The sequence below is a fragment of the Scyliorhinus torazame genome, chromosome 5 (genome assembly GCF_047496885.1).
Source record: "Scyliorhinus torazame isolate Kashiwa2021f chromosome 5, sScyTor2.1, whole genome shotgun sequence".
Lineage (NCBI taxonomy): Eukaryota > Metazoa > Chordata > Chondrichthyes > Carcharhiniformes > Scyliorhinidae > Scyliorhinus > Scyliorhinus torazame.
Window position 1 is genome coordinate 133,637,022 of NC_092711.1, and position 12,194 is coordinate 133,649,215.

General features: G+C 53.4%; 1 protein-coding gene across 1 annotated transcript in view; it reads right to left on the bottom strand.

The window, feature by feature from the left end:
* The window catches only part of LOC140419817 (nuclear factor of activated T-cells, cytoplasmic 4-like), a 637,302-nt gene extending 625,855 nt beyond the window's left edge, over positions 1 to 11,447 (bottom strand). The window contains exon 1 of the mRNA XM_072503830.1: positions 11,314 to 11,447. Within this exon, the coding sequence (XP_072359931.1) occupies positions 11,314 to 11,387 (74 nt within the window). The 5' untranslated portion in view covers positions 11,388 to 11,447. The remainder of the gene's footprint in view (positions 1 to 11,313) is intronic.
* Positions 11,448 to 12,194: the final 747 nt, after the last annotated feature.

Genomic DNA, 12,194 nt, shown 5'->3' on the forward strand with positions numbered 1-12,194 from the left:
ACTCTGTATCTAACGCCGTGCTGTACCTGTCCTGGGATTGTTTGATGGGGACAGTGTAGAGGGAGCTTTACTCTGTATCTAACCCCGTGCTGTTCTGGTCCTGGGAGTGTTTGATGGGGACAGTGTAGAGGGAGCTTTACTCTGCATCTAACCCCCTGCTGTCCCTGTCCTGGGAGTGTTTCATGGGGACAGTGTAGAGAGAGCTTTACTCTCTATCTAACCCCTTGCTGTACCTGTCCTAGGAGTGTTTGATGGGGACAGTGTCGAGGGAGCTTTACTCTGTATCTCACCCCGTGCTGTTCCTGTCCTGGGAGTATTGGATGGGGACAGTCTAGAGGGAGGTTTACTCTGTATCTAACCCAGTGCTGTACCTGTGCTGTGAGTGTTTGATGGGGTAGTGTAGAGGGAGCTTTACTCTGTATCGAACCCCGTGCTGTACCTGTCGTGGGAGTGTTTGATGGGGTGAGCGTAGAGGGAGCTTTACTCTGTATCTAACCACGTGCTGTACCTGTCCTGGGAGTGTTTGATGGGGACAGTGCAGAGGGAGCTTTACTCTGTATCTAACCCCGTGCTGTACCAGTCGTGGGAGTGTTTGATGGGGACAGTGTAGCGGGAGCTTTACTCTGTATCTAACCCCGTGCTGTACCTGTCCTGGGAGTGTTTGATGGGGACAGTGTCGAGGGAGCTTTTCTCTGCATCTAACCCCGTGCTGTACCTGTCCTGGGAGTGTTTGATGGGGACAGTGTAGAGAGAGGTTTACTCTGTATCTAACCCCGTGCTGTACCTGTCCTGGCAGTGTTTGATGGGGACAGTGTAGAGGGAGCTTTACTCTGTATCTAACCCCGTGCTGTACCTGTCCTGGGAGTGTTTGATGGGGACAGTGTAGAGGGAGCGTTATTCTGTATCTAACCCCGTGCTGTACCTGTCCTGGGAGTGTTTATTGGGGACAGTGTAGAGGGAGCTTTACACTGTATCTAACCCCGTGCTGTCCCTGTCCTGGGAGTGTTTGATGGGGACAGTTTAGAGGGAGCTTTACTCTGTATCTAACCACGTGCTGTACCTGTCCTGGGAGTGTTTGATGGGGACAGTGTAGAGGGAGCGTTATTCTGTATCTAACCCCGTGCTGTACCTGTCCTGGGAGTGTTTATTGGGGACAGTGTAGAGGGAGCTTTACACTGTATCTAACCCCGTGCTGTCCCTGTCCTGGGAGTGTTTGATGGGGACAGTTTAGAGGGAGCTTTACTCTGTATCTAACCACGTGCTGTACCTGTCCTGGGAGTGTTTGATGGGGACAGTGTAGAGGGAGCTTTACTCTGTATCTAACCCCGTGCTGTACCTGTCCTGGGAGTGTTTGATGGGGACAGTGTAGAGGGAGCTTTACTCTGTATCTAACCCCGTGCTCTACCTGTCCTGGGAGTGTATGATGGGGACCGTGCAGAGGGAGCTTTACTCTGTATCGAACCCCGTGCTGTCCCTGTCCTGGGAGTGTTTGATGGGGACAGAGTAGAGGGAGCTTTACTCTGTATTTAACCCCGTGCTGTCCCTGTCCTGGGAGTGTTTGATGGGGACAGTGTAGAGGGAGCTTTACTCTGTATCTAACCCCGTGCTGTACCTGTCCTGGGAGTGTTTGATGGGGATAGGGTGGAGGGAGCTTTACTCTGTATCTAAACCCGTGCTGTACCTGTCCAGGGAGTGTTTGATGGGGACAGTGTAGAGGGAGCTTTACTCTGTATCTAACCACGTGCTGTACCTGTCCTGCGAGTGTTTGATGGGGACAGTGCAGAGGGAGCTTTACTCTGTATCTAATCCCGTGCTGTACCAGTCCTGGGAGTGTTTGATGGGGACAGTGTAGTGGGAGCGTTACTCTGTATCTAACCCCGTGCTGTACCTGTCCTGGGAGTGTTTAATGGGGACAGTGTAGAGGGAGCTTTACTCTGTATCTAACCCCGTGCTGTACCTGTCCTCGGAGTGTTTGATGGGGACAGTGTAGTGGGAGCTTTACTCTGTATCTCACACCGTGCTGTATCTGGTCTGGGATTGTTTGATGGGGACAGTGTAGAGGGAGCTTTACTCTGTATCTAACCCCGTGCTGTACCTGTCCTGGGAGTGTTTGATGGGGACCGTGCAGAGGGAGCTTTACTCTGTATCTAACCCCGTGCTGTCCCTGCCCTGGGAGTGTTTGATGGGGACAGAGTAGAGGAGCTTTACTCTGTATCTAACCCCGTGCTGTACCTGTCCTGGGAGTGTTTGAAGGGGATAGGGTGGAGGGAGCTTTACTCTGTATCTAAACCCGTGCTGTACCTGTCCTGGGAGTGTTTGATGGGGACAGTGCAGAGGGAGCTTTACTCTGTATCTAACCACGTGCTGTACCTGTCCTGCGAGTGTTTGATGGGGACAGTGCAGAGGGAGCTTTACTCTGTATCTAACCCTGTGCTGTACCTGTCCTGGGAGTGTTTGATGGGGACAGAGTAGAGGGAGCTTTACTCTGTATTTAACCCCGTGCTGTCCCTGTCCTGGGAGTGTTTGATGGGGACAGTGTAGAGGGAGCTTTACTCTGTATCTAACCCTGTGCTGTACCTGTCCTGGGAGTGTTTGATGGGGATAGGGTGGAGGGAGCTTTACTCTGTATCTAAACCCGTGCTGTACCTGTCCAGGGAGTGTTTGATGGGGACAGTGTAGAGGGAGCTTTACTCTGTATCTAACCACGTGCTGTACCTGTCCTGCGAGTGTTTGATGGGGACAGTGCAGAGGGAGCTTTACTCTGTATCTAATCCCGTGCTGTACCAGTCCTGGGAGTGTTTGATGGGGACAGTGTAGTGGGAGCGTTACTCTGTATCTAACCCCGTGCTGTACCTGTCCTGGGAGTGTTTAATGGGGACAGTGTAGAGGGAGCTTTACTCTGTATCTAACCCCGTGCTGTACCTGTCCTGGGAGTGTTTGCTGGGGACAGTGTAGTGGGAGCTTTACTCTGTATCTCACACCGTGCTGTATCTGGTCTGGGATTGTTTGATGGGGACAGTGTAGAGGGAGCTTTACTCTGTATCTAACCCCGTGCTGTACCTGTCCTGGGAGTGTTTGATGGGGACCGTGCAGAGGGAGCTTTACTCTGTATCTAACCCCGTGCTGTCCCTGCCCTGGGAGTGTTTGATGGGGACAGAGTAGAGGGAACTTTACTCTGTATCTAACCCCGTGCTGTCCCTGTCCTGGGAGTGTTTGATGGGGACAGTGTAGAGGAGCTTTACTCTGTATCTAACCCCGTGCTGTACCTGTCCTGGGAGTGTTTGAAGGGGATAGGGTGGAGGGAGCTTTACTCTGTATCTAAACCCGTGCTGTACCTGTCCTCGGAGTGTTTGATGGGGACAGTGCAGAGGGAGCTTTACTCTGTATCTAACCACGTGCTGTACCTGTCCTGCGAGTGTTTGATGGGGACAGTGCAGAGGGAGCTTTACTCTGTATCTAATCCCGTGCTGTACCAGTCCTGGGAGTGTTTGATCGGGACAGTGTAGAGGGAGCTTTACTCTGTATCTAAACCAGTGCTGTACCTGTCCTGGGAGTGTTTGATGGGGACAGTGTAGAGGGAGCTTTACTCTGTATCTAACCCCGTGCTGTCCCTGTCCTGGGAGTGTTTGATCGGGACAGAGTAGATGGAGCTTTACTCTGTATCTCTCCCCGTGCTGTTCCTGTCCTGGGAGTGTTTGTTGGGGACAGTCTAGAGGGAGCTTTACTCTGTATCTATCCCGGGCTGTACCTGTCCTGGGAGTGTTTGATGGGGACAGTGTAGAGGGAGCTTTACTCTGTATCTAACCCCGTGCTGTACCTGTCCTGGGAGTGTTTGATGGGGACAGTGTAGAGGGAGCTTTACTCTGTATCTAACCCCGTGCTGTACCTGTCCTGGGAGTGTTTGATGGGGACAGTGTAGAGGGAGCTTTACTCTGTATCTAACCCTGTGCTGTACCTGTCCTGGGAGTGTTTGATGGGGACAGTGTAGAGGGAGCTTTACTCTGTATCTAACCCCGTGCTGTACCTGTCCTGGGAGTGTTTGATGGGGACAGTGTAGAGGGAGCTTTACTCTGTATCTAACCCCGTGCTGTACCTGTCCTGGGAGTGTTTGATGGGGACAGTGTAGAGGGAGCTTTACTCTGTATCTATCCCGGGCTGTACCTGTCCTGGGAGTGTTTGATGGGGACAGTGTAGAGGGACCTTTACTCTGTATCTAACCCTGTGCTGTACCTGTCCTGGGAGTGTTTGATGGGGACAGTGTAGAGGGAGCTTTACTCTGTATCTAACCCCGTGCTGTACCTGTCCTGGGAGTGTTTGATGGGGACAGTGTAGAGGGAGCTTTACTCTGTATCTAACCCCGTGCTGTACCTGTCCTGGGAGTGTTTGATGGGGACAGTGTAGAGGGAGCTTTACACAGTATCTAACCCTGTGCTGTACCTGTTCTGGGAGTGTTTGACAGGGACAGTGTAGAGGGAGCTTTACTCTGTATCTAACCCCGTGCTTTCCTGTCCTGGGAGTGTTTGATGGGAACAGTGCAGAGGGAGCTTTACTCTGTATGTAACCCCGTGCTGTACCTGTCCTGGGAGTGTTTGATGGGGACAGTGTAGAGGGAGCTTTACTCTGTATCTAACCCCGTGCTGTACCTGTCCTGGGAGTGTTTGATGGGGACAGTGCAGAGGGAGCTTTACTCTGTCTCTAACCCCGTGCTGTACCAGTCCTGGGAGTGTTTGATGGGGACAGTGTAGAGAGATATTTACTCTGTATCTAACCCCGTGCTGTCCCTGTCCTGGGAGTGTTTGATGGGGACAGAGTAGAGGGAGCTTTACTCTGTATCTAACCCAGTGCTGTCCCTGTCCTGGGAGTGTTTGATGGGGACAGTGTAGAGGGAGCTTTACTCTGTATCTAACCCCGTGCTGTACCTGTCCTGGGAGAGTTTGATGGGGACAGTGTAGAGGGAGCTTTACTCTGTATCTAACCACGTGCTGTACCTGTCCTGGGAGTGTTTGATGGGGACAGTGCAGAGGGAGCTTTACTCTGTATCTAACCCCGTGCTGTACCAGTCCTGGGAGTGTTTGATGGGGACAGTGTAGTGGGAGCTTTATTCTGTATCTAACCCCGTGCTGTACCTGTCCTGGGAGTGTTTGATGGGGACAGTGGAGAGGGAGCTTTACTCTGTATCTAACCCAGTGCTTTACCTGTCCTGGGAGTGTTTGATGGGGACAGTGTAGAGCGAGCTTTACTCTGTATCTAACCCCGTGCTGTCCCTGTCCTGGGAGTGTTTGATGGGGACAGAGTAGAGGGAGCTTCACTCTGTATCTAACCCCGTGCTGTACCTGACCTGGGAGTGTTTGATGGGGACAGTGTAGAGGGAGCTTTACTCTGTATCTAACGCCGTGCTGTACCTGTCCTGGGAATGTTTGATGGGGACAGTGTAGAGGGAGCTTTACTCTGTATCTAACCCCGTGCTGTACCTGTCCTGGCAGTGTTTGATGGGGACAGTGTAGAGGGAGCTTTACTCTGAATCTAACCCCGTGCTGTACCTGTCCTGGGAGTGTTTGATGGGGACAGTGTAGAGGGAGCTTTACACTGTATCTAACCCCGTGCTGTATCTGTCCTGGGAGTGTCTGATGGGGACAGTGTAGTGGGAGCATTACTCTGTATCTAACCCCGTGCTGTACCTGTTCTGGGTGTGTTTGATTGGGACAGTGTAGAGGGAACTTTACTCTGTATCTAACCCCGTGCTGTACCTGTCCTGGGAGTGTTTGATGGGGACAGTGTAGAGGGAGCTTTACTCTGTATCTAACCCCGTGCTGTACCTGTCCTGGGAGTGTTTGATGGGGACAGTGTAGAGGGAGCTTTACTCTGTATCTAACCCCGTGCTGTACCTGTCCTGGGAGTGTTTGATGGGGACAGTGTCGAGGGAGCTCTACTCTGTATCTAACCCCGTGCTGTACCTGTGCTGGGAGTGTTTGATGGGGACAGTGTCGAGGGAGCTTTACTCTGTATCTAACCCCATGCTGTACCTGTCCTGGCAGTGTTTGATGGGGACAGTGTAGAGGGAGCTTTACTCTGTATCTAACCCCGTGCTGTACCTGTCCTGGCAGTGTTTGATGGGGACAGTGTAGAGGGAGCTTTACTCTGAATCTAACCCCGTGCTGTACCTGTCCTGGGAGTGTTTGATGGGGACAGTGTAGAGGGAGCTTTACACTGTATCTAACCCCGTGCTGTACCTGTCCTGGGAGTGTCTGATGGGGACAGTGTAGTGGGAGCATTACTCTGTATCTAACCCCGTGCTGTACCTGTTCTGGGTGTGTTTGATTGGGACAGTGTAGAGGGAACTTTACTCTGTATCTAACCCCTTGCTGTACCTGTCCTGGGAGTGTTTGATGGGGACAGTGTCGAGGGAGCTTTACTCTGTATCTAACCCCGTGCTGTACCTGTCCTGGGAGTGTTTGATGGGGACAGTGTAGAGGGAGCTTTACTCTGTATCTAACCCCGTGCTGTACCTGTCCTGGGAGTGTTTGATGGGGACAGTTTAGAGGGAGCTTTACTCTGTATCTAACCCCGTGCTGTACCTGTCCTGGGAGTGTTTGATGGGGACACTGTAGAGGGAGCTTTACTCTGTATCTAACCCCGTGCTGTACCTGTCCTGGGAGGGTTTGATGGGGACACTGTAGAGGGAGCTTTACTCTGTATCTAACCCCGTGCTGTACCTGTCCTGGGAGTGTTTGATGGGGACAGTGTAGAGGGAGCTTTACTCTGTATCTAACCCCGTGCTGTATCTGTCCTGGGAGTGTTTCATGGGGACACTGTAGAGGGAGCTTTACTCTGTATCTAACCCCGTGCTGTACCTGTCCTGGGAGTGTTTGATGGGGACACTGTAGAGGGAGCTTTACTCTGTATCTAACCCCGTGCTGTACCTGTCCTGGGAGTGTTTGATGGGGACAGTGTAGAGGGAGCTTTACTCTGTATCTAACCCCGTGCTGTACCTGTCCTGGGAGTGTTTGATGGGGACAGTGTAGAGGGAGCTTTACTCTGTATCTAACCACGTGCTGTACCTGTCCTGCGAGTGTTTGATGGGGACAGTGCAGAGGGAGCTTTACTCTGTATCTAATCCCGTGCTGTACCAGTCCTGGGAGTGTTTGATCGGGACAGTGTAGAGGGAGCTTTACTCTGTATCTAAACCAGTGCTGTACCTGTCCTGGGAGTGTTTGATGGGGACAGTGTAGAGGGAGCTTTACTCTGTATCTAACCCCGTGCTGTCCCTGTCCTGGGAGTGTTTGATCGGGACAGAGTAGATGGAGCTTTACTCTGTATATCTCCCCGTGCTGTTCCTGTCCTGGGAGTGTTTGTTGGGGACAGTCTAGAGGGAGCTTTACTCTGTATCTATCCCGGGCTGTACCTGTCCTGGGAGTGTTTGATGGGGACAGTGTAGAGGGAGCTTTACTCTGTATCTAACCCCGTGCTGTACCTGTCCTGGGAGTGTTTGATGGGGACAGTGTAGAGGGAGCTTTACTCTGTATCTAACCCCGTGCTGTACCTGTCCTGGGAGTGTTTGATGGGGACAGTGTAGAGGGAGCTTTACTCTGTATCTAACCCTGTGCTGTACCTGTCCTGGGAGTGTTTGATGGGGACAGTGTAGAGGGAGCTTTACTCTGTATCTAACCCCGTGCTGTACCTGTCCTGGGAGTGTTTGATGGGGACAGTGTAGAGGGAGCTTTACTCTGTATCTAACCCCGTGCTGTACCTGTCCTGGGAGTGTTTGATGGGGACAGTGTAGAGGGAGCTTTACTCTGTATCTATCCCGGGCTGTACCTGTCCTGGGAGTGTTTGATGGGGACAGTGTAGAGGGACCTTTACTCTGTATCTAACCCTGTGCTGTACCTGTCCTGGGAGTGTTTGATGGGGACAGTGTAGAGGGAGCTTTACTCTGTATCTAACCCCGTGCTGTACCTGTCCTGGGAGTGTTTGATGGGGACAGTGTAGAGGGAGCTTTACTCTGTATCTAACCCCGTGCTGTACCTGTCCTGGGAGTGTTTGATGGGGACAGTGTAGAGGGAGCTTTACACTGTATCTAACCCTGTGCTGTACCTGTTCTGGGAGTGTTTGACAGGGACAGTGTAGAGGGAGCTTTACTCTGTATCTAACCCCGTGCTTTCCTGTCCTGGGAGTGTTTGATGGGAACAGGGTAGAGGGAGCTTTACTCTGTATGTAACCCCGTGCTGTACCTGTCCTGGGAGTGTTTGATGGGGACAGTGTAGAGGGAGCTTTACTCTGTATCTAACCCCGTGCTGTACCAGTCCTGGGAGTGTTTGATGGGGACAGTGTAGAGAGATATTTACTCTGTATCTAACCCCGTGCTGTCCCTGTCCTGGGAGTGTTTGATGGGGACAGTGTAGAGGGAGCTTTACTCTGTATCTAACCCCGTGCTGTACCTGTCCTGGGAGAGTTTGATGGGGACAGTGTAGAGGGAGCTTTACTCTGTATCTAACCACGTGCTGTACCTGTCCTGGGAGTGTTTGATGGGGACAGTGCAGAGGGAGCTTTACTCTGTATCTAACCCCGTGCTGTACCAGTCCTGGGAGTGTTTGATGGGGACAGTGTAGTGGGAGCTTTATTCTGTATCTAACCCCGTGCTGTACCTGTCCTGGGAGTGTTTGATGGGGACAGTGGAGAGGGAGCTTTACTCTGTATCTAACCCAGTGCTTTACCTGTCCTGGGAGTGTTTGATGGGGACAGTGTAGAGGGAGCTTTACTCTGTATCTAACCCCGTGCTGTCCCTGTCCTGGGAGTGTTTGATGGGGACAGAGTAGAGGGAGCTTCACTCTGTATCTAACCCCGTGCTGTACCTGACCTGGGAGTGTTTGATGGGGACAGTGTAGAGGGAGCTTTACTCTGTATCTAACGCCGTGCTGTACCTGTCCTGGGAATGTTTGATGGGGACAGTGTAGAGGGAGCTTTACTCTGTATCTAACCCCGTGCTGTACCTGTCCTGGCAGTGTTTGATGGGGACAGTGTAGAGGGAGCTTTACTCTGAATCTAACCCCGTGCTGTACCTGTCCTGGGAGTGTTTGATGGGGACAGTGTAGAGGGAGCTTTACACTGTATCTAACCCCGTGCTGTATCTGTCCTGAGAGTGTCTGATGGGGACAGTGTAGTGGGAGCATTACTCTGTATCTAACCCCGTGCTGTACCTGTTCTGGGTGTGTTTGATTGGGACAGTGTAGAGGGAACTTTACTCTGTATCTAACCCCGTGCTGTACCTGTCCTGGGAGTGTTTGATGGGGACAGTGTAGAGGGAGCTTTACTCTGTATCTAACCCCGTGCTGTACCTGTCCTGGGAGTGTTTGATGGGGACAGTTTAGAGGGAGCTTTACTCTGTATCTAACCCCGTGCTGTACCTGTCCTGGAAGTGTTTGATGGGGACAGTGTAGAGGGAGCTTTACTCTGTATCTAACCCCGTGCTGTACCTGTCCTGGGAGTGTTTGATGGGGACAGTGTCGAGGGAGCTCTACTCTGTATCTAACCCCGTGCTGTACCTGTGCTGGGAGTGTTTGATGGGGACAGTGTCGAGGGAGCTTTACTCTGTATCTAACCCCATGCTGTACCTGTCCTGGCAGTGTTTGATGGGGACAGTGTAGAGGGAGCTTTACTCTGTATCTAACCCCGTGCTGTACCTGTCCTGGCAGTGTTTGATGGGGACAGTGTAGAGGGAGCTTTACTCTGAATCTAACCCCGTGCTGTACCTGTCCTGGGAGTGTTTGATGGGGACAGTGTAGAGGGAGCTTTACACTGTATCTAACCCCGTGCTGTACCTGTCCTGGGAGTGTCTGATGGGGACAGTGTAGTGGGAGCATTACTCTGTATCTAACCCCGTGCTGTACCTGTTCTGGGTGTGTTTGATTGGGACAGTGTAGAGGGAACTTTACTCTGTATCTAACCCCTTGCTGTACCTGTCCTGGGAGTGTTTGATGGGGACAGTGTCGAGGGAGCTTTACTCTGTATCTAACCCCGTGCTGTACCTGTCCTGGGAGTGTTTGATGGGGACAGTGTAGAGGGAGCTTTACTCTGTATCTAACCCCGTGCTGTACCTGTCCTGGGAGTTTTTGATGGGGACAGTGTAGAGGGAGCTTTACTCTGTATCTAACCCCGTGCTGTACCTGTCCTGGGAGTGTTTGATGGGGACAGTTTAGAGGGAGCTTTACTCTGTATCTAACCCCGTGCTGTACCTGTCCTGGGAGTGTTTGATGGGGACACTGTAGAGGGAGCTTTACTCTGTATCTAACCCCGTGCTGTACCTGTCCTGGGAGTGTTTGATGGGGACACTGTAGAGGGAGCTTTACTCTGTATCTAACCCCGTGCTGTACCTGTCCTGGGAGTGTTTGATGGGGACAGTGTAGAGGGAGCTTTACTCTGTATCTAACCCCGTGCTGTATCTGTCCTGGGAGTGTTTCATGGGGACAGTGTAGAGAGAGCTTTACTCTGTATCTAACCCCGTGCTGTACCTGTCCTGGGAGTGTTTGATGGGGACAGTGCAGAGGGAGCTTTACTCTGTATCTAACCCCGTGCTGTACCAGTCCTGGGAGTGTTTGATGGGGACAGTGTAAAGGGAGCTTTACTCTGTATCTAACCCCGTGCTGTCCCTGTCCTGGGAGTGTTTGATGGGGACAGTGTAGAGGGAGCTTTACTCTGTATCTAACCCCTTGCTGTACCTGTCCTGGGAGTGTTTGATGGGGACAGTGCAGAGGGAGCTTTACTCTGTATCTAACCCCGTGCTGTACCAGTCCTGGGAGTGTTTGATGGGGACAGTGTAGTGGGAGCTTTACTCTGTATCTAACCCCGTGCTGTACCTGTCCTGGGAGTGTTTGATGGGGACAGTGTAGAGGGAGCTTTACTCTGTATCTAACCCAGTGCTGTACCTCTCCTGGGAGTGTTTGATGGCGCCAGTGTTGAGGGAGCTTTACTTTGTATCTATCCCCGTGCTGTCCCTGTCCTGGGAGTGTTTGATGGGGACAGAGTAGAGGGAGCTTTACTCTGTGTCTAACACCGTGCTGTACCTGACCTGGGAGTGTTTGATGGGGACAGTGTAGAGGGAGCTTTACTCTGTATCTAACCCCGTGCTGTACCTGTCCTGGGAGTGTTTGATGGGGACAGTGTAGAGGGAGCTTTCCTCTGTATCTAACCCCGTGCTGTACCTGTCCTGGGAGTGTTTGATGGGGACAGTGTAGAGGGAGCTTTACTCTGTATCTAACCCCATCTCAGATGCCTGCACACCCCTCCTCCCCGACATCATTGCCATGAGGTTTTACCTACCGGAAGACTGGGCTGTGCCCTCCGATTCGAGCCTTGCTCCAAACGAAAGGCGAGGGGACGGTGAGGTATTCCATGGGCGCAGTGTCCTTCTTGAGCAGCTGCTGGTGCTGGGTGACGGTGCCCTCCTCCCCCCCTGGCGCCGCGTATGTTACCCCACCCACCTCCCCCTCTCCCCCCTCGCGGTAGGGGGTGGCCGTCTGCTCCTGCGAGGTGCGGCGTGTCTTGTGCGGCACCGAGGCTCCCCCCTCGTAGGCCGGGTGGAGGAAGAGGAGCGGGGAGGAGGGAGCCTCGTGGGGCGAGGGGGCCTCATCGGTGATGCTGCCCCTGCGGGATGTGACGGGGGAGGGGCAGGGGGAGGGCTGGGCCGAGCCAGCTGTCCTGTGCTGGTAGTAGTGGTGGTGCTGCTGGTGGTAGGGGTAGGCCTCCAGGCCCGGGTGGCGCCTCTTGTCGCCAGGCGAGGCTGGCCGCGAGGGCGGGCCCCGGGGCCAGAGGCGGCTGCCGTCCTCTGGGCCCGGCGAGGGGCAGGGCGAAGGCCCGGGAGAGGCCCAGTGGGCCTCGTCGCTTGGCCAGGCCCGAGCGGGGGAGGAGGAGGTGGGGGGAGGAGGGCAGGCCCAAGGTGAAGCGGAGGGCCGCCTCCCTCAGCTCGGGCTCCACGTCGTCGTCGACGTGGGAGGCGGAGCCGCAGGAGGAGGCCGCGTCGGACAGCCAGCCCCAGGACGAGAAGCTGCTGGCCGAGCTGGGGCTGAGCGAGCTCTCCCGGTAGCCGAACGGGTCCAGGGGCAGGTAGAGCTGGTCCCGACCCGAGGACGAGGAGGACGAGAGCTGGGGCCGCTGCTCCCCCCAGCCCCCAGGCTGCCTCCTCCTCCTCCTCTGCCGTCACC